Below are 21,923 nucleotides of genomic sequence, written 5' to 3'. Positions count from 1 at the left end.
AAGATACTTAAGAAACACACAGAAAGTAATTTAAAAGGCAAAACACATTGCTTTAATACTGGATTGTTAAGAAATCTTATAAAAACCAATTCAATACACTGAAAGCTACAAGCATGCATTTAGCACATTAAAACAGCAGCAGAAGCCAATCAGGTTAATCACAGGCTTTTACTCTTCAAATTCTTTCCCCAATTTTCAAAAGCAGCATGTATTTATACATTTAGAACTCAAAAAATTGCTTCCCAAATAGAGGAATATATATATACAACCATCAGTTTTCATTAGCAACTTTCTGTCCTGCTGAATACTGAAAACAGGGAATGTGAAAGGTGGTCTAAAAATGTAGAATCAAAGTTTCTGATTATAAAATTCATGGTTGAAAGAATACTGTAAGAAAACTGTTAAATGTTGAGTAACACGGTTTAACCAATTTGCCAGCGTAAGCTTTCCGATTTTTTAAAAAATAGATGTTAAAACTGTTTAAAGGCTAGAAATATAAATAGGTCGAGTTGTTTCTCCAAGGAGAGCCGAGTGAAGCAACTCGCGGTAACTCAGTATAGACGTAACACAAACACCCTCCCCGTGGAGATCTGGTAATTAGGCACTAACTGGGAAAATGTTCCAAGGCCTGATGCTGCAGTCTATAAGTCTCCTTTTACTGCTGTGCCATAATCAGTAACTTTAAAAATGTTCCCCAACGTCTTGGATGAGCATGAGGAACTGTTACGTTGTCTTTCGGAATCCTTTTAAAATAGGATATATATTTTCAAATGCTTCGTAGATTTCAGCTCTGACTTTTGCACCTAGAAGGCAAAGCACTAGTTATACAATCACATTTTTTTAAAAAAACCTACAATGTACCCCCCCTTTTTTTTTTTACAGAGCAAGAGGTAGGGTGTCTGGTTTATTCTTTTCCTGTAATTTGGACAGGAAAAAGGAGGAAATGCATGGCTCAAATCTCTTATTTGTGCAGTTGGTTCATAGTTGTAGACTCTTAGAAGAGTTCATCGACAGAAGTTGTAGCACATTTGCAATACCAAAACACCAACACTTCAAAAAAACGACTAAGCCGACATTAAAATAATTTGGATTTTCAAGAAATCATTACTATTAGGCACCCCTGTTGGCACTACAATTTAACTCAATGCAGAAATGTCATATGTAACTTACCTGTTAAAACTACCTTCCCAGAAACAAATATAAGCAGCACAATTCTTGGCTTGATCATTCTGTAAATTAAACCAGGAAACAATTCTGGCTCATAACTGGAAGAAAAGAATAAACAGGTAAAATCTTTAAATGAAACTTAAGCTAGTGTGGGTTGATTGAGATGTCTGTAAGTGAAAGTCATTTTATTTCTCTTGCCACAAGTTAATTTTTGTTATTACTAAATCTTGTGGCTGATATACCAAAGCAGACATTTCCAGCAAAATATACGACATATTTTGTATAAGAATGACAAAATATGGCTTAAGCTAACTGGTGAGCCATCTCCTGTTTCAAGCTCTTTATGGGAAGCTGACATTTAAAAAGGTTTTCATACAGATTTAATTTCTCTGGCTACTCATCTAGCAATATACACCATTAGCCCCCAAGACTTCATGAGATCAGTCTATTTCCCCCTCTGTCTTTCAGAGACACTTGTTTGTAAACGACCAGCTCATTTAAAATACAGCTATATACAATAAAATCATTACATCATAAAATATTAGCAAATGGAAGAAGTCTCAAATGTTGTAATTCTTGTATACAAAACTTTATAGATATAGGGTTGGATCTGTGAAAAGTGTGCAGTAGGACACTGACAGAAGTTGACTCAGTGCTTCTCCCAGGGGGTCAGGGGACTCTGCTAAATAGGAAATCTCCAAAAACTGGATACATGAACCTTTTGCAAATGTGAGCAGTGCTCACTGAAAGGGCCTCTGCCTGATTTCTGTGGATGCCTGTCCTTCTTCATGGAGAGGGTTTTTGGTGAGAGGTGGGGAAATTGACCAGCCTTCTGCTATACACTTTTACCTGGATCCAACCCACAGAATGTCCTAAATTGGCTACAGCTTGACAAACAATCCTCCTTATTTGCATACACCTAATTCAGGATACTAGGGAGATCCAAAGCAATGATTAAACATACTAACAAAAATTTAAAATGGCGGAGATAATAACAAGAGAATATGTTGCCGTATCCACTTGTATTTTGTGACAGTTGGCATTCACCACTTGGGTACAGTAACCTTTTACCTACCTGCTAAACTGTTGATGCGTAAGTACCAATCCTTCGAGCCTGATGGGGAATTTCACATCACAGCTGCCCACCATATTCTGAATCTTAAAATCCAAGAATTTGGCTGGAAAGCCTAATTTCTGCACAACTCTGGCATACTTCCTGGCAGCTAACCTGGACTGCTCCTCACTGTGGGGGAAAAGGAGTCACTGTAATTTTACCAAGTATTATTTATCAAGTAAATAATAACAAAATGTTATATACGGTGCATGTGTGTGTGCAGTAAATGTGCTTGGGGAGCTGGACTGTTAACCCCCAAGTGAAATGAGAATAAAACTATACTGGACATTGAGATTAATGGGCAGATTCTCCATGGACTCGCATACCTCTTCGCCCCTGTACACACCATTTTCCCAGAACTGAATATGAGGGCGGTGGTACGTGGCTCTCTTATTCTCATGATTACAGCAGCAAAACGCTGAAATACAAAAAAAAGGTTGTTACTACAAGAATCCCAAAAAACATTAGTAAGTAATTTTTGAAGCTGCAACCACCTCTATATTATAATTCACTCCTCAGTCATCTTTATAATTTTGCAAGCATTTATAATCAACTACTTCAGGAATAAGAGTACAGTGGTACCTCGGGTTACATACACTTCAGGTTACAGACGCTTCTGGTTACAGACTCTGCTAACCCAGAAATAGTACCTGAGGTTAAGAATTTTGCTTCAGGATGAGAACAGAAATCACGCGGCCACAGCAGCAGGAGGCCCCGTTAGCTGAAGCACCAATTTAGCTAATGGGGCCTCCTGCTGCTGCTGCGCTGCCGGAGCCCGATTTCTGTTCTTATCTTGAAGCAAAGTTCTTAACCTGAAGCACTATTTCTAGGTTAGCAGAGTGTGTAACCTGAAGCGTATGTAAACAGCCTTCATTTCCACTTTAAGATATATAAGCCACATTTTGCAGCCCAAATGTGTCTATTCAGGAGGCTTGTTAAAAATATTGCAAGGAGTATTGCAAACTCACTCTTCTACAAATTGTTTTAAGTATTTTATTATATAACATTTTTATTGTAGCAGGTTCTTCCTTAGATTCAACACTAAAAAAAGTTTTCTTCAACAAAGTATCATTTTTTACTATATAGAGACTCTAATCTCCAAATGTGAGCAACAGTTATCTAGCAGAACAGAAGTGCCAGTCTTATCCATTTGTGCCTCTCTCCCCAGTAAATAACATGCAGAGGAAGTTGGGTTTCCCCAACAATTCTTTAGAGGTGCAGAACTCCCCTGGACAGTTGAAAGACTGCATTCTCCACCACTAATCCTAACTGAATAAGCAAAAATGGGAAGGAAAGATTCTCCACTCCTTGCAGTCATCCCAGGAGAAAGAAATGGGAGAGAATTATGTGAGCTCAAGGCTCACTCCTCACACACTAAACGGATTTCACATACCATCTGAATATGGTCAATATGCAATGGACAACTCAAAATATTACTTTTGCCAAGGAGCTTTTGGAGAGGTGAAAACTGTCCCTCTCCTTTTAGAAATACCTTTGCAAGGGACTTTTGCACCCTTTCTACCAATTCTGCTAGATTTATTGTTTTACCTTCTTTAAAGAGTAAAGATAGGAAATTGCTAAACTCGATCCAACAGGTGAATTATTTGTTCTAGTGGAACTACCTATGTCCAACTCTTGACATATGATGTCAGGTGTGGGGCAGGTGGGCTTGGTTTGGGGAAACAGCCCCACAGACCAATTTGGGACCTGTAGACCAGGGACTCCCCAGCCATGAGAAAGCTAAAAGAGATTCATGCTGGACCCATGGGCAATCAGAAACAGAAGCATCAGGTAATGGCTATCGACTCTCATATCTTACCTTGGGGTTGTATTCAGCATTTCGAGCACGAAGGGCAATGGTTTTGAGGTCCAGTTTGCAACCAAGATTCACTGTAGACACAATATTCCTAAAGACAATTCAAAGACACGCCAGGCAAGCTAGATTTTTCCCCAAATTTTGAATGTATCCCCTACTATGCAACTGCATTTAAGCAAGTAAAAACTAGAATACCAGGACACAACTAGCCTTATAAGATTTACAACCGGGATAACTTTGACTCGTGAGCTACTGTCTCGTGCTAATTTTCATGTATATATATATTTTCAAGATTAGTCAGTCTCCCTGTCTGTCTGTCTGTCTGTCTGTCTGTCTCTCTCTCTCTCTCTCTCACACACACACACACTCAATCTCCAACAAAGGAAAGTCTACCACACCTCAATGCACTGTTCCATTTTCTCACAGTGAACCCATTGATTTGGGTCCTACCCTCTGGAACAGCAGGAAATACATTTGGTCCATCAGAGCTGCGACAAATATTTAAAGGGTGCTATCGTATTGTCTCTGAACACAACAAAGAATTGAATATCGTAAAACTACAGGAGCCCACTCAGTCCCACATTATTGTGCATTAACAGTTTATGGTCAACATATTAGGGGCACCTCCTGCCTTATAGCCTATCCTGTTGTCTAAGAACAATCAAACAATTGAGAGTGCTCATGAACTCCCCACCTGTGAACCAGTTCAGAGCACAGGGATGCAGAGGAACTCTATAGCTGTCACATTCCTAAGAAGTTCCACATTCCAAAACATGAGCTAAAGCCTGAACATCTTTTGCAAATGTTGTGAGGCTTATTTGAGATGTCCAGGAAGCAAGGGATATGTCAACTATTCAGTGGTTTTTAGTTAAGTCGCTGCCATTAAAAGGAACTTTATTATTGCTGCTTAACACTAGTTGCTTCGCCCTAAGTCAATCAAAAAAGATAGATTTGCTAGCCAAGATCAGAAGGTTACAGGAGCTTACAGTCACTGTTTAAAAATATTGCAGGGTCACAGGAGGGAGAAGAGAAGACTACACACTCACTGTAGCTGTGGTACAATCCCAGAGCTTTCAGAGGCAGGTGTTGCGGGAGTTATTGGGGTCATGGGGGTCATCGGAGAGGGGTAGAGAGGTGTGGTTCCTGGTAAAGGGGCTGTAGTAAGTGTCTGTGAGTGGAAGAGCTGCGGCGTTTGGCCGGATGCACCCTGTGTGGATTGTGATGTGGACTGCTGTGCTGCTGCTTGCTGCTGTTGCCTCTGTTGCTCTTCCAGAATAGATAAACTGTTGGTGCTCTGAACAGGTTGGGGTGTGAGCCCCGTGCCATAGGGCATCATGGGACTAAATATAGGGATACCAGGAGTCATCGCACCCTAAAAAAAGAGAAGAGAATTAGAGAATGCTACCGACCACAGATGTTTTTGAACAATCAAGAAGAGGATTAAGTTGCTTTAAAAACAGACAATTCTATTTTGACTCCAGTGGTGCTGGCCAATGCATACTAACCTGGGAGTAAGACCCACTGGACACAGTGTGCTTTACCTTTGAATAAACGTGCACAGGACTGCACTGAAACAGTAGCAGGAGCCTCCAGAATGAGTATATTACCATGTGTATTCTCCAAGGCATTGTTATCACCTTATTTTACTTGGACTCTTATAATAGGGCTGAAATTGACATTCAGTTACCATAATAAAAGAAAGGGGGGGTAGATCAAAACTGGATTTCTCTCATATGCTTTCATTAGCACTGAGATACTTTTAAGTCAGTGCTTCTCTCTGGCTGAGGAACTTTCCCTTAAAATTAAAGGCATGCAGCGCTCTTATATCCTTAATGGTTGATTTTCAGAACCTGTAAAAGTAATAACTACCTACTCAAAGGAGTGCTTCCCTTTCATTTCAGCATCCCTTCCCTGAGGCTGGTAGTTCTGTGTCTTTGCATCAGGGATGACGGACACTACATTCCTATGCATGTTTACTCAGAAGAAAGCCCAATTGTGTTCAGTGAGGCTTGCTCCTAAGAAAGTGTCCCAAATATTTCTGCCTGAATTATCCAAATACAATGTAGAGAGGTGTCGGAGTTGCCCACCACTAGAATGCCAACCAGAAAGCAAAATAAAATCAAGGGAAGAACAGAGCAGTAAAATCATGAAGTGATGCAGCTCCTTCTGGGCAGCTGTTTTGGGTTCAAAACATGCAGTTGGGCAGGAGTCAGTGCTGATGGCACTGTATCAGCAGATGCCCTGCACAAGAACTTCTGCTTGCATCCTGGTGCTCCCCCGCCCCTTCCCCTTGTGCCCCAACACTGGCTCTGGGGAGGTTGGGAGAGATAGGTGGGATCATTCTGTCTAGCAAGCTGAAATGCTTTTGCAGGTGGGGCAACTGGAAGAGTGCAATGCTGAATTGCATCTATTATTTCAAAATGTATTCCTCAAGGCACACTAGTATACCCCATGCCTGGGACACAGTTTGGGAATTACTAGTTGAAGCTAATTAAAATAAATTCAGTTGTACATGTCATACTCTTTAAAAAAAGATCAGTAAATTCCAAATATGCAGAACAGTTCTTTTTAAGCAATCCTGCAGTGTTTTGCAACTTTCCCTTCTCTCAACTTTCACCACAGGGATGTCTGAAGGGCCATCTTGCCCTGAGGGGAGAAAAAGCAGTAACATTTTTTTCTAAACAAGTTGTCCCATCCATTCTATTGCAGCTTCTTTTTTAAGAAGGTGATGCTTATTGTTGTAATAACCTTATGTGAAATCCACCTGAAAAACGGTATATAAATACTCTAAATAAACAAACTATTGTTTGCTTATTGTTCCCTTCAATCAAATTGCATTACAACAAAATTACAAAACAACAGAAGGGGGGCAGAGTTCGGAATTTCCATAATACAAATAACCATCTAGGCACACATTGTTCACTTTAACTGAGATATTTTGAAAAAGGATTCAAGTCTAAACCATAATTATAAATTGAGACTATATTTTGAAATTAAATGAAATAAGAGTCTCCTCCCTTCCTCCCTCTCTTTCTCTCTCTCTCTCTCTCTCTCTCTCTCTCACACACACACACACACACACACACACACACACACACCCCTTTCAGGCCAAGGGTACATCAAAGAAACAAAATGCTGGAAACTGAGTCTGGGTAGTGAGGAAGTCAGTATGGAGGAGTCTGTGTCTTTAATGCTTCACCCACTCAAAAAATAAACAAGAATGAAGCAGGAAGGGAAGAAGTGCCTCCAATATTTTCAGCTCTTGCCAAGGAACTGGCTTCCAGAGAGTCAAAAAAACAGAGAGGGTCCAAGAAAAGCATTCTTGGCTACTGTTGAAGGAGACTGTAGTAAGTTTGTGGCAGGGACTACTCCATCAGCAAGCATGCCGCCACTTAGGGCAATGGCTGTATTGAGGGCCAGTGGTATTTCTTGCCTCCTTTGCCAACTACCCTTTCACTGAGGCCACTGAAGAAGCAGAGCAAAAGGTAGGGCCAGAGCATGTTCTGGCCTGTGGTGGGAAGGGAGAGGTAAAACCACCCTGTGATCTTCACAGGCAGGCAGGCAGGCAGGCAGGCAGGCAGGCAGGCAGGCATAGATAGATAGATAGATAGATAGATAGATAGATATAGATTAGATGTCATTCAAAAGAGTTTGAAGCAAGCCCACCGAGAAAAAAGATAACGAGAGGAGGAAGATCTAGTGCCTACAACATTGCATCACTTTCCATTGGGTAAATAATTTTGAAATCTGTGTTTCCTAATAAGCTCCAACAGTCACACATCTTTACCTGAGGGGATGCTAAACCCTGGGCATAGGGTGGTAAACTGTTGTTTTGATCCATGGCAGCAGTCCGGTGTCCAGTCAAGTGACAAGTATTTACAGAAACCCCGTCCAGAAAAGCAGTTTCACACCATCTGCCTTGAGAGTCACTTCCTAAAGCATCCCAACAAGGTATGCCGCCTGTCTTGACATATTTGAAAGGACTTCAGCTTCCAAGTGTCTAAGAGGAGGATCATAAGTCTGAAAGAGAGAAACAAGTTGAATGAAATGCATGCCTTGCAGTAAAATTAAGAAACACACAACACTGCTGCATTTTATATTCACAAAATGTATTTCTGTTATCCAAACAATGCTGTCAAGTGTGCTTCTTCCAGTATTATAAGCATGGGCCTGCTTGCAGAATAGCTTTTGGGTGCCAGTTCTAAGAATCTGCAATGACAAATCCCCTTTCAGATCTCCCACATACTGAATGAATTGGTTTTTGAAGTACCGGTAAGCAAAAAGCATAAGCCTAACAGACAGGTGAGATCTGTGATGACAAGTACCTTTGAAGCAGGGCAAAGGAGAATACACCATCAGTTTAGCTATCCAACCCAAATAACTCAGTTTGGAAGGAAAATAACTACACCTGAACAGAAATCAAGTACTTACAACTTGGTTTCTTCTTTGACCCAGTAATACTGCAACTTACAATTTCTATTCTGTTCATACCTGAACTTTGAAAGACTGTTAAATAATAAGCAAACTGAGGTTATTATTTTATTACTTTGTATACCCCATGGACTGTGAGCTTCAGCTGAGACAGAGTGTTATTCCCAAGGTCTTCCGGTGACGTTCATTATCTGAGAAAAGATTTGGAGGTCCAAACTCAACACGCTAGCCACTGCACCAGCCTGCCCAGGACAAGCAAAAAGCCAAAACCAGGAGTGCAACAAGTAAATAATAAGTATCAGGTTACATAAACATTTTTCACACTGAAAATAGAAATCAATAGCTGGCTAACTTGAGGAGGGTGGGTTGATGTGACCCCTGAAATACCTGCACCCCCCTGCTCTGCCTTGCAGTCCCTTGATACAGGATGCTTCTCCTGAATGTTTGCCTTGGAGAGCTCAAGGCCATCCTTCAAAGAGCTTTCCTCCAAAAGGGGCATGACAGTGACCTTTTACATCAAGAGATCCTTTTTGGAATAAAGCTTGAAACTTATTATCTGGTGTAGTGGTTAAGAGCGGTAGTCACGTAATCTGGGAAACCGGGTTCGTGTCTCCGCTCCTCCACATGCAGCTGCTGGGTGACCTTGGGCCAGTCACACTTCTGTGAAGTCTCTCAGCCCCACTCGCCTCACAGAGTGTTTGTTGTGGGGGAGGAAGGGAAAGGAGAATGTCAGCTGCTTTGAGACTCCTGAAGGGGAGTGAAAGGTGGGATATCAAATCCAAACTCTTCTTCTTCTTCTTCCTTGGCTGAATAGGAGGCAGCAGTTAGAAAAGGATCTGAAACTTGAATTTGCTTTATACTGGATTGTTTTAGTTGATGCTTTAATGTGTTATCAACCTGTTTGAGATTTTTTCTTTAAAATATAAAGTGGCATAGAAATGGAATTATTATTATTATTAATAAGTCTCATTCTAAAAAAACTATAGCGCCTAGATATTCCGTGGTGGCAACCACAATGTAGGTTTAAGGTGTCATTTCTAATGCTGGTTGTCTAACCAGAAAAAATATTGGGGTTGTGTTGCACAGCTCAATGAAACCAACTCAGGAAAGAAAAAGGCAAAAATCCATGCTATGGGTTATTTGGAAATGAACATAAAATAAGACATCAAGAATTGTGAGGAAACATACGGTAATAATAAAATGTCTAGCTGTATCACTGAGTGTGAAACTATTTTGAGAAGTCACGTGCATGCACCTGTATTGAGAGCACATTATCCCTTAATAATTGTTCATTGATGATTGCTTATGGCCAAAGGCTGGCAAACTCAAAAAACGCCTACATGGAAAGAATAGATCAAAACTGCACAATAAAACTGAGTGAGTTTAAGAGAGCAAAAATGCAATTCTAAGGTTGTTTACTATGAAATAAGTCCAATGATTTCAATAAGACCTACTCCCTACTAAAGGAAAGTAGAAATATGTTGGCATTAACATTAATTGCAAACATGCCCTGGATTATGGAGAAAGCTAGAGAGTTCCAGAAAGACATCTACTTATGCTTCACTGACTATGCAAAAGCCTTTGACTGTGTCGACCACAGCAAACTATGGCAAGTTCTTAAAGAAATGGGAGTGCCTGATCACCTCATCTGTCTCCTGAGAAATTTCTATGTGGGACAAGAAGCTACAGTTAGAACTGGATATGGAACAACTGATTGGTTCAAAATTGGGAAGGGAGTACGACAAGGCTGTATATTGTCTCCCTGCTTATTTAACTTATATGCAGAATTCATCATGCGAAAGGTTGGGCTGGATGAATCCCTAGCCGGAATTAAGATTGCCGGAAGAAATATCTACAACCTCAGATATGCAGATGACACAACATTGATAGCAGAAAGTGAGGAGGAATTAAAGAACCTTTTAATGAGGGTGAAAGAGGAGAGCGCAAAATATGGTTTGAAGCTCAACATCAAAAAAACGAAGATCATGGCCACTGGGCCCATCACCTCATGGCAAATAGAAGGGGAAGAAATGAAGGCAGTGAGATTTTACTTTCTTGGGCTCCATGATCACTGCAGATGGTGACAGCAGCCACGAAATTAAAAGACGCCTGCTTCTTGGGAGAAAAGCGATGGCAAACCTAGACAGCATCTTAAAAAGCAGAGACATCACCTTGCCAACAAAGGTCTGTATAGTTAAAGCTATGGTTTTCCCAGTAGTTATGTATGGAAGTGAGAGCTGGACCATAAAGAAGGCTGATTGCCGAAGAATTGATGCTTTTGAATTATGGTGCTGGAGGAGACTCTTGAGAGTCCCATGGACTGCAAGAATATCAGACCTATCTATTCTTAAGGAAATCAGCCCTGAGTGCTCACTAGAAGGACAGATCGTGAAGCTGATGCTCCAATACTTTGGCCACCTCATGAGAAGAGAAGACACCCTAGAAAAGACCCTGATGTTGGGAAAGATGGAGGGCACAAGGAGAAGGGGACAACAGAGGATGAGATGGTTGGATAGTGTTAGCGAAGCTACGAGCAGGAGTTTGGCCAAACTGCGGGAGGCAGTGGAAGACAGAAGTGCCTGGCATGCTCTGGTCCATGGGGTCACGAAGAGGCAGACACGACTAAACGTCTATACAACAACAAATGTACTTTAAATTGAATTAAGAAATAATGTATGTTCTGTGTATGCATATTAAATGTCAGTTAAAAAACTGTCAATATTATAATTTATGGGTACAAGTATATGGCTGCATATATACACTTGAACTACTGTGTACGTTTCTGATTGTCCCATCTTGGGAAGAAATTGTATAACTGTAAAAGGTGCAGCACAATACACATTTATAAAAGTATGCATAGTGTGGAGAAAATTTCGTTCACCTAACACTTGGGTTTGGGACACCCTTAAAAAAACTGATTGGAAGAAGATTCAGTGAAATGAGAAGCTAGTACTGTACTTCAATGAAATTCACTGCTACAACTCAGCATTAACTCAGCTTGCTTTAAAGAAGGATTCAACTACCAGTAGTTTATGAGGGACAAGTCTATCAATGGCTACCAGCCAATCATTTCTATGTGGATCATACAGGCTGAGAGGCAGCCTGCCTCCCAATAACAGTGGCCTGGAAGAAGAGACAACATGCCTACATGCCCTCCATCAGGCTTCCCAAAAGCATCTGGCTGGTGACTGGGTAAAATAAGCTGCTGTACACAGATCTTTGATTCCAGCATGGCTGCTCTTAGATTATGAACACCACGAGAACATCACTATCTAGTATAGTGGTTTCCATTCCACGCTTCCCCACCCCAGCCAATGGGCTACTTGAAAATTATTTATGGCTTAGGAAGATCCCTTAATGATTTTTCTGCTTGCTGTAGCAACTGGAACGTGTGGTACTATGCATTTTGTGTGTGTATTTTAATTTATTTCCCCTTGCCTGTATTTTATTGCAATTTGAACTCCACAGAATTCAAGTTGTAATACAATCTAATATAAGAAATAAAGGCAGCAAAATAAAAATCAGTATGAGTAATTAATGCAGACATGTTGCAGACCACTTGAATGATGCTCGCAGACCACTGGTGGTCCACTGACCGCAATCTGGAAACCCTTGGTCTAGTAGCATCATTTGTCAACATTCCAGGAAATGATTGTTTCATCCAGAAACCAACAGCTTAAAGGCCAAGTAAAAAACAACCCAGAAACATTGTGAAGCACCTCCATACATCAATGCTTTGAATAAGCTATTTTACAGAATGGACTATATTGCTTCAGTAATAAAGCTATACAAACCTTGCTTCCTCAAGAAGTGTTTTATAGAAGTACTCACTGAAGGCTGCCATCCAAACAGCACTATTTTTATTTCACTGACACAGAACTACACCAGGGATTAGAATAGTCTTGCCAAATGCCACAAATATATTGGTGTCAAAGTAGGATAATCTTTCCAGCTGCAGATACACCTACAGTTATTGTTATACTGCTACATAGTAAGTGTGGGTAGCATTTAACACTTCAAGATTGAAAGAATTAGGCAAGTGTAAAGGAGTGCAAGCACTGCATATTACAACTGTTTGCAGATTGACTTTATCATCCTCTATTTATAGCTTTCATCAAATACAAAAAACATTCAACATACATTAACAGTGCGCACACACACAATACTGACACCTAAACAGATATAAAAACATGTATAAACTCTTATAAAATGAGCACAGTCAATCACTACTCCTTGTGGTCTGTAACTCCCTCTCTTCACATGTTTAAAGAAAGTTATGTTTGTATAGGAATATATGTGAAAGAGATGGAGAAATAATTCAAGACAGTTAAGTACCCACTGCAGGTTTCAAAATTAAATAAATCTCTAAAAAGACTGACATCAATCACCCAATAGATGTGTTTCACTGATATCTATTACACACCACAACAGTTCAAATGGCACTTAATTGCCAGTAAGTTTAGGATTATAGCCTAAGCAACAACCGGCTAGCAATCTGTGTGGCGCAATGGATCAGTGCATCTGACTGGCACTGCAGGGAGTTGGACCAGATGATCCTCGGTGTCCCTTCCAACCCTACAATTCTATGATTTCGTGATCTTGAGCCCACGGAAATGTAACCTGTTTCAATTAAGTATGTTAAACTATGGTATTTTGGACTCGTTGCTACTAGTTAAAGAGTAATGCAGCAAACTACCGTACATTTCACTGGCCCTTGCTTGCGAAACATTTTTAGGATGGCAAAGGACCAGGACAACTTCCTAAATTGCACAGAATCATCGAGTGCTTCTCGGAATCGTGTGTGCCAAAACGACTTGCAGGAAAACGTGCAGAGACCCAGAAAGGTGATTATTTTCCTCTCTCCCTCCGAGCACCTCCTACACCGGTGCAGGAGCTCCATTCAGCGTAGTGGGACTTGCTTCCAAGCAGAGAGCATGCACAGGATCGGGAGGAGCTGCAGGAGGAGCACATGTGGCCGACAAGAAGCAACCTACCTTAGGGCCACTGGCTAGGATCCTCCTCATTAGTTCCCATGGACTGGGAAACCGCACGGGCAGCAGACACCGCAGCCGGGCGGAGGCGGGAGATTGGGGACATCGCCATCCCGCAGCCGCCGGGAAAGAGGTGTCGAGAAGGGCGCCCCTCCCCGCCGGCTGCGTTTCCGCTGGAGGGAAAAGCGGGAGTGAGGCAGGCGGGCGGGCGGGAGGCTACCGGGCCCAACTCGCGGCCCACAGACCCGCCAAACCCTCGTCCTGACGTTACGGGTCCGAAGGGCGGGAAGGGGGAGCGGGAAGGAGAAAGCCCTGTCTGCCGCCCGTAGCGGTACGAACAGTCGTAGCGGCGCCGCCTCCTCCGACCCCCTCAGCCCAGCGGCTCTGGGCTCCTTCCCAGGGCTGCCCTTCCCCTCGAGGGCGACGCTGGCGGACCGGCAACTTACCGCTCCAGAAGTTCTCCCGAGCCGAGCTGTGCCCCTTCGCTCGCTTCATCGAGCGGCGCGCCTCTTTCGCGTCATCCGAAGCAGCCGCTGCGCCGCTCGGCGGTTACCTCGGGCGCCAGCTTTCTTGTGGGCGGCAGCGGCCGGCAGGCGGGGTGGGGTGGGAAGAGAGAAATGAACGGAAGAAACGCGCAGGCGCGTTCGAAAGACCCCGAGCGCGGCTGGCGTGCCCCAAAGAGGAAAGGGGCATAAAGGGGAGGAGGGGTGAGCATGAGCATCGGGATGCCAAGCGCAGCTCTTCTCTAGGAGGCATCGGCGATCAAAGCCGCCTGCTGCACGCCTAGGCAAATGGATCAGAGCACCGCAGGGATAAGAAGGGATTCCAAGCAAAGCGAAGGTGCTCCTGACCCCCCTTACGCTGGCCTCCAACTCTCAGCGCTGTGCTATGTATGACTCCCGTGTTTCCGTTTGACTGCAAGTCTTTTTTTCTGCCTCGACCTTTACGGCAGAAGCAGAAAAAAACCCCCACGAAACAGGGGAAAGCGAAAACAAGATGTTGCTGCACTTTTAAACTGCCCTCACTCCTGAACATTGGCCAGGCTGGCAGGCGCGGATGGGAGTCGGGCTCCCCAGCGCCGCTGCCGCTGCCTCAGCCTCTCTCTCCCCGGGAAGCGCGCTTGGGTCTGAAGCTTGAAATGAATTCCCCTTCCTTCGTCTCCGGTGCCCCCTTGTGAGTCCTAGCAGCCTCCCGCCTGCAGGTGACGCTGCGACGCGCAGGTGCCGACGCCGGAAGTCGTCGAGGATGCCGCCCAGAGAGGGCTTGGGAAACCGGTTCTCTTCCGGAGACGCCATTTTGCCGTGAGACAGCAGCAGCCGCAGCAGCAGTCCGAGAAGCGGCGGGGTTTCTGAAGCTAACGATGCTGTCGACAGCAGGCTACGCCGAGCCCGCGCTTGGCCTGGGTTGTGAGGCGAAGCAGGGCTCTGCGGTGCAACACCGCTTCTCCCCTTACACCTTCAATGGCGGGTGAGTATCCGGCCGCCGCTTCCTGTCCTCTCCTTTTGTATTCGGCTGCTCGGTCCGGGCTGCCCAAATTACGGCGGTTTTTGCTTCGCGCACGCGATCAGCCCTACTTCCTAGTGTTTGGCTTTTATGTCTTGGAGACGTGCTTGTTTTATTACAATCCGACCCCACCTTATGGCATAGCTGTCAACGTTTTCCTTTTTTTAAGGGAAATTTCCTAATCCGAATAGGATTCCTCGCAAGAAAAGGGAAAAGTTGACAGCTATGCCTTATGGCCGTAGAAAGTCCCCCCCCCTTCAAGACGGCTTCCAAGTTTAAAACACTAAGGACAGCTTTAAAGATGAATACAATCACCAAGAGCATCAACTCGCTGCCCTCCTGTGAGAGCCCACAGTTATCACGGTCTCCATGTGCTCATCCGAGGGTCTTGACAGAGTCGGTGTGCTTTTCTAGATCAAGACTTGTACAAAATAGTTTTAATCCCACCCTCTCAGTATGCCCAGCCTTTTTCTCATGGATTTTCAGGTTTCCCCGTTGGTGAGGGTGGCTCCTCCTTGATTCCCTCAGTTGTATTTCATCTTACGTATATCCGATTTATTTTTCTTTTAATTCAGAGTGCTGTCAGTATTTTTTCAGTTGTACAAGTGCACTAAGGAAAAACAATAACCGTGGGGGGGTTTTTTTGGGGGGGTGGAGGGAGACTCTCTGTTTTTGAGCAAAATTGCTGAGATCTGGCTGCTATGTCAGTGAAACTCCAGTTTTGAGTGTTTTCAAAGAATGCGCAACCACATATGTGCAGGCTGTTTTTGGATCCGGGCAGGAGTGTGGCATGCTTGCACAAACTCCACTAACATGCACAAATGATCCAGAATGCAACCCCTGTTCAAATCAGGGGTTGCCTGTATCTGATTCTCTGGTATAAATGTGGATCGATAACTCAGGGTAGAATGACAAGAGTCAATAAATGACAGGATTGCACTCCTGCTGAAGGAGTGGGTACCTTACTTGGGGTATTCCTGAATCCACTGCTGTGGCTTGAGGCTCAGGTAGCCTTGGTGACACAGAGTGCTTAAATCAGCTTCATCTGATGGCCCAGCTGTGCTCCTATCTGCACAGAGATAGCCTAATCTCTGTTGTCTATGCTCTGGTAGTCTGCAGGTTGCATTATTACAATGCATTATGCGATTATGACTTCAAATACTTGTTAGATCCGATTTTTATTGGAACAATCACAACTGCAAAGCAAAATCTATAATACTTTCTAGTTTTTGTGTTGCTGAGCTGAATTGTTTGCTAAATCCTAAGTACACAGAAACATTTGCTCCTTTTTTGTCTTAAAGGACTATATTGGCAATTGCTGGTGAAGACTTTTCTATTGTTGCCTCAGACACCCGACTGAGTGAAGACTATGCAATTCATAGCCGGGACAGTCCAAAATGCTACAAACTGTAAGTTTAACTGGAGAGAACCTAAAATTGTAATTGCCCTATAGTCATCAAGAGCATCATGTCTTCGTTGCAGCTAACTTAATTCTCTATAATTTTGCTTTTTGAAACAGGACTTCACTGAAGCCTGGTGTTTCCATAAGCTTCATTTGATTTCTTATAAACTCAAGTATCTCAGACTTTTAGCTAGAAGGATGATAACTAACTGACAAGGATTTTGCCTAACTTGGCTGTATCTTACCTAATATGCCATCTGGTAAAATGGTGAAATTCTCTGGCTGTGTTCCTCATGACAAGCAGCTTTTGAAAATGAAAGAGCTGTTTAAAAGCACATTGCAGTGTGGAGCAGAGGGGGAGCCTGCTATTCAAGTACACAAAAAGTTGTTTCAGGGCATGCTTTTGAGTGCACGTGGGCTGCAAACCTAAACACACTTATGGTGGAGTAAGCCCCATTGAACATGGCAGTATTTACTTCTGAGTAAAATATTGTGCCGCTGTAGTAGCTCTTGGAACATTGGTAGGCCCAGCCTTTTCTAAATAAGTAGTTTTAGTTTCATTATCTAACATGTTTCACTTTGTCAGTGTCTTCTCTTGGGTAATATTCTTTAAAGTGAAACAGGAAAAACACCCAATTACATGCTTATGCACGTAATGGACGTTTCAGACTACAAAACCAAAATGTTTTCTATAATATTGCTTCAGAATTTTCCAGGGCAAAGGAAAGAAATTTGCCAGGTATGAGTAGTACCACAAACTTCACCACTCATTTTTGCATAACTCATTTCATTTGATGCATGAAATATATAGCCTTTTAGTTTTCTTAATAGACATGTCTCATAGGTTCCAACTGGGGATGCATTCTTAGCATATTAGGATATACTCCTAGGTAAGTGGGTATAGAATTGTAGACTTAGTTTTATTGTTTTAGACTGGCATACCATGTATCCACTTACTTGGGAGTGAGCCCCATTGAACATAGTAGGAGTTACTTCTGCATAGGGTTGTGTTGCTAGCTTTATAGTAGAATAGATCTTAAATGGTTGTCTAGATATAAACATTTGGTTTGTAACCTTCTATTGACATCAGTTGGTCTTTTGTGATGATGGTACTTGTTAATACTGTCTCCATAGCATTCTCTATAAATGGCAGGGTTTGTGCAAATTACTATATGCTATATAATATGCTATGCAGAGTCTTGGGGCTGGTCCAGATGTGCATTACTGCCACTTTTCCTTGATTTGATACTGTGGTGTCTTTGAGAACCTGTGATCTGGTGGAGAATGTATCAAGTGAACCAACGTACACTCAGGCACCAGTACATGGAGTGAAGAATGTAAGCAAAGCTTTGCAAAATCAGACCCAAAGGCTCATGTGTTCCCAGATGCTTCTGAGAAGCCAAGAAGCCTCCAGCAACTGGTATTTGGTGGCATGTGGCCTATGAAGACGTAAGTTGTACTTGGCCTTCACAGCTAGTACGTCACCATCACATCTTACAAGAATGCATTCCATATAATTGCTCCAGTTGTGTGTAGCACTATATTCAAATTGCATGGGCCCATGTGATAATGAGCACAGTTGCTTATCATCATGTTGAATAAAAACAGTATCAATGCACAACTGAATCAGTCCTGGTTCTGCATGTTAAACAGTAAAGTTGTAATTCGTACAATACCGCTTTATGAAAATTTGAGTGAGAGGAATTCTTTGATGTTTTTGTTTACAGTTAATATGTGTCATAATTGACAACTAAAGGTACTTTAACAAAATATCTTATCTGAGAGTATTCATCATGTCAAGATTACTTAAAATCATATTAATGTTGCATTTGTACAGGACAGATACAACGGTCATTGGTTGCAGTGGATTTCACGGAGACTGCCTTACACTTACTAAAATTATTGAAGCAAGGCTAAAGGTAAATTATATTTATATATGTCTGTAAATGGAGGTGGCCAAATGCTAGTAAAAAAATAGTTTTAAACTTAGAAATTCCTATGGCATAGTGGTGAATCAAATATAATTTCTCTGCACAACAGAGGAAGCTTTGTGGATTAGAAAGTAAATTTGCTTTTTTGTTGTTTTTTAACCTCAGGGGTGTATCTTAAGTGGCTGTTCCAGTGTACAGTTACAACAGTGGGTGATGCCAGATGCTTTAAGGAACTCCTTTACCCTTTAATGATAACTAGTTTTTCTTGCCTGTTGGTTGCTTACGCAGTAGTCTGAATCTGACCGTATTGCCTGTTCTGTAGCTCATTTCAGGGAAACATTCAGCATGAACTTCCATCTTGTTTCTGTTATAACAATTTTGCCATTTGATTCCAGATGTACAAACATTCCAATAATAAGACCATGAGTGCTGGGGCTATTGCAGCCATGCTTTCTACAATCCTGTATTCTCGAAGATTCTTCCCTTACTATGTTTACAACATAATTGGTGGATTAGATGAAGAAGGTAAAGTCTAATTTGAATTCCTAGTAAATATAAGTCTCTCTTGCAGCATTCAAAATTCGCTAGGCGCCAAACGTATTTTGCACCTAGTTATCGGGTGCTTGTGACAAAGTGAAGATGTCTGGGCGCCAAGATGGCGCCTGATGTCTCCACCATCTGGAGGTGCATGCCTGGGGATCCTGGGATCTTGCCTGTTTTCACACACTAGCAACACATCCTGTAGAATTATAGCCGTGAAATTTTATCTGCACAATCGGAACAAATTTCAGGAACCATGACATTCATGCCCATGAAGCCCCAATCCTTCTACTGCTCTACAACAGTCTGGAGTAGCCACTCCTCCTGTCAAACAGATCATACATTGGCTAAGCAGGGAATGGCTTGGCATAATGTATGAACCAGGCCATAGTTTTAAAAATTGATTTAAAAAATGTACATTGATTTAAAATGCTCCACACAAACCATGAACTGTAAACTAAGGTTCTTGGTTTACAACTTGGTTTACCACAAACTATAAGCGCAGCTTCAGACCTAATGCTAAGACAAATCATAGCTCAGCCCTAGGTAGCATGGTGGCAGCAGGGCCAGGGGTAGAGCACTGCAACTGCAGTTTCTGTTCCAGGAACCCACACAATGTTCATTCATGGCAAGTTGGGGTTTGCCTTAGAGTTGCATGTGAAATGGGCCCAATCCCTGTTGGATTTTTTGAATTCATTCTTTTGGGTTGTGTTTAGAGTTCATTCTTTTGGATTGTGTGATTAATTTTGTTATGCTTTGGTAGCTATATAATTTCTCATCCACTTTTATTTAAGGTGACAGTTCATTACTCTTTCTGTCAAATCCACATCATCTGGTTCCAAACTGAAGTGGCTGCTGTAGCCTTTTTTGTGTGTGTCTCCTCCAGCTATTAGACCTTATTCATGGTTGCTGCTTGTGATTCTAACGTCAGCTTCTTTTTCTTCTTAAGGAAAGGGTGCAGTGTACAGCTTTGATCCAGTAGGCTCCTACCAGAGAGATACTTTCAAAGCTGGTGGATCAGCTAGTGCCATGCTGCAGCCCCTGCTGGACAACCAGGTAAGATTTCAGACATGACTCTCTGGTTAGTGGTTACATTGACATAGAAGTACAGTGGAACCTTGGTTCTCGAACTTAATACGTTCCAGAAGTCCATTTGGCTCCCAAAACCATTCGAAAACCAAGGCGTGGCTTCTGATTGGCTGCAGGAGCTTCCTGCACTGAAGCAGAAGCCGTGTCGGACGTTTGGCTTCCGAAAAACGTTTGAAAACTGGAGCACTTCCGGGTTTTCAGCGTTCAGGAGCTGATTTGTTCACCAACTAAGCTGTTCAAGAACCAAGGTTTGATTGTAGTTGAATTGTTTCTGAAGCACTTAATGTTTCTTCTGTGCTTCTGATGGCCTCCATGTTTGGCATACAGTAGTTTTCACCTGATAGAAAATTAAGAGTAAGAAACAGACAAGCTTTTATCAACTAATTTTCCATACACAAGAACGAACTTGTAAATGGCTACCTTCTTGGCAGCCTGGAACAATTAGGATTTGCTTCCAGAACCCCAGACGTCATAGCTTTAGAAAAGTTTGGTGGTTCTTTCCTCTTAGCCTCCTAATGACTAATGTAGGTATTATGTGAGCAGGTGGGCTGATAAGCATCTCTGGGGACTTCATTTGCTCGGTTGTGAGTTCCTGAAAGATTGTCATTCTATAAAGCAGTGCTACTCTGGCTGACCAAGCATGATCATGCCACAGGCATTAGAAGGTCACCTAAGTAAAAAGGAAACTATTTCTACTGGTGCTTTGTGCTTGTTTCAGTTTATTTTTTATTAATTCAGAGAGGATGACTATTTTATTTGCCATAGCTGCATTCAGATAATGTTTGCATCCACCACTTACATTGAACATGTGAAACTGCTGTCATCTCATCATCAGTTGTCTGTAACTGTTACACTTTGATGTCATGGCATTTATGAAGAGTTGATTTCCAGCAACTGCAGCCAAAGTGAATCTGCGAGTTTGGCCTTTAATTTATTCCCTTATTCTGCTCCCGACTCCAAATGAATGTAGTGATCATTCACCAAATGACTTCCTTACACATTATTTTGATTATTATTTTTTAGTGGCAAAACCTGGCCTTTTAAAATACCTGTCAGTCATGGTGACAGCATAACAAAGTAACTCTCATCTTAATTGTCAAATGAAAGTGAGAACAGAAAGGTGAATTAAAATGTCTTTCTTTTTGAAAGGTTGGCCTCAAGAACTTGCAGAATGTGGAGCAGGTGTCTTTGTCTCTGGAGAAGGCTTTGCAGTTAGTCAAGGATGTCTTCATTTCTGCTGCAGAAAGAGATGTATACACTGGGGATGCACTAAAAATCTGCATTATCACAAAAGATGGAATTAAAGAAGAAATCACTCCATTGCGAAGAGACTAAATCAGTGCAGTGTACATTTAAAGAATTTTGGTGTGCAACCTTAATTTTTGTGCAGGCTATATACTGCTAGTATGATATTTGATGTAATAAAAAAGAAACCAAAGCTGTCTTTCATCATTTATATTTCATTGTTCGCAGCATAAGTGGGATTTGAGTCACATGTGGCCAGTCAAGGAAAAACAGGCCCAGTTATTCAAATGTAAGTTGCATTCTGGTAAGTGGTAGAAGAGAATAACTTAATGATCATTATGTCAGCGCAGTCTTCTACACAACCACTTAATTTTATCTTAATACTTTGGACTTGCACAAATGCATGATACAAATTTATGCCTTAAATTAAGATGATGATGACAGCTGTTAGTTGGACAAATTCTCATTACTTTGGGTGAGTAAGGTAGCCAGCCTTCTGTCCCTTCTGTTTCTCTGAATCGTGGTGCAGAGAGGGCCCAATGAAGGCATGGCTTTAAATGTGTATTTGCATTTAATGTAGGGTGTTTTTTTAAAAAAAAATGCAAAAAAAATATCAGGTACACGGGAAGGGGCTAATACAGTGGTACCTCAGGTTACATATGCTTCAGGTTACAGACTCCGCTAACCCAGAAAT

General features: G+C 42.1%; 2 protein-coding genes across 3 annotated transcripts; one reads left to right on the top strand and one right to left on the bottom strand.

The window, feature by feature from the left end:
• Positions 1-29: 29 nt before the first annotated feature.
• Positions 30-14,148, bottom strand: TBP (TATA-box binding protein). Of its 2 annotated transcripts, none has more exons than XM_083496647.1 (8): positions 13,966-14,148; positions 7,885-8,117; positions 5,144-5,469; positions 4,101-4,188; positions 2,608-2,699; positions 2,243-2,410; positions 1,171-1,265; positions 30-803 (listed from the first exon to the last, which is right to left on the bottom strand). In XM_083496647.1, the coding sequence occupies exons 2-8, from the start codon at positions 7,936-7,938 to the stop codon at positions 724-726; spliced, it is 903 nt and encodes a 300-aa protein (XP_083352773.1). In that variant the 5' UTR covers positions 7,939-8,117; positions 13,966-14,148; the 3' UTR covers positions 30-723. The 2 variants fall into 2 exon arrangements, with proteins under 2 accessions (XP_083352773.1, XP_083352774.1); XM_083496648.1 differs by having other exon boundaries at positions 13,523-13,979.
• Positions 14,149-14,688: 540 nt separating this feature from the next.
• PSMB1 (proteasome 20S subunit beta 1) lies at positions 14,689-21,422 on the top strand. The gene is made up of 6 exons (XM_083496657.1): positions 14,689-14,986; positions 16,324-16,431; positions 18,262-18,343; positions 18,751-18,880; positions 19,845-19,951; positions 21,134-21,422. The coding sequence occupies exons 1-6, from the start codon at positions 14,880-14,882 to the stop codon at positions 21,317-21,319; spliced, it is 720 nt and encodes a 239-aa protein (XP_083352783.1). The 5' UTR covers positions 14,689-14,879; the 3' UTR covers positions 21,320-21,422.
• Positions 21,423-21,923: the final 501 nt, after the last annotated feature.

The sequence above is a fragment of the Podarcis liolepis genome, assembly GCF_965112155.1.
Source record: "Podarcis liolepis genome assembly, chromosome: 3".
NCBI lineage: Eukaryota > Metazoa > Chordata > Lepidosauria > Squamata > Lacertidae > Podarcis > Podarcis liolepis.
The sequence above is the reverse complement of the archived record's forward strand: the minus strand, read 5'-3'. Positions and strand labels throughout refer to the sequence as shown.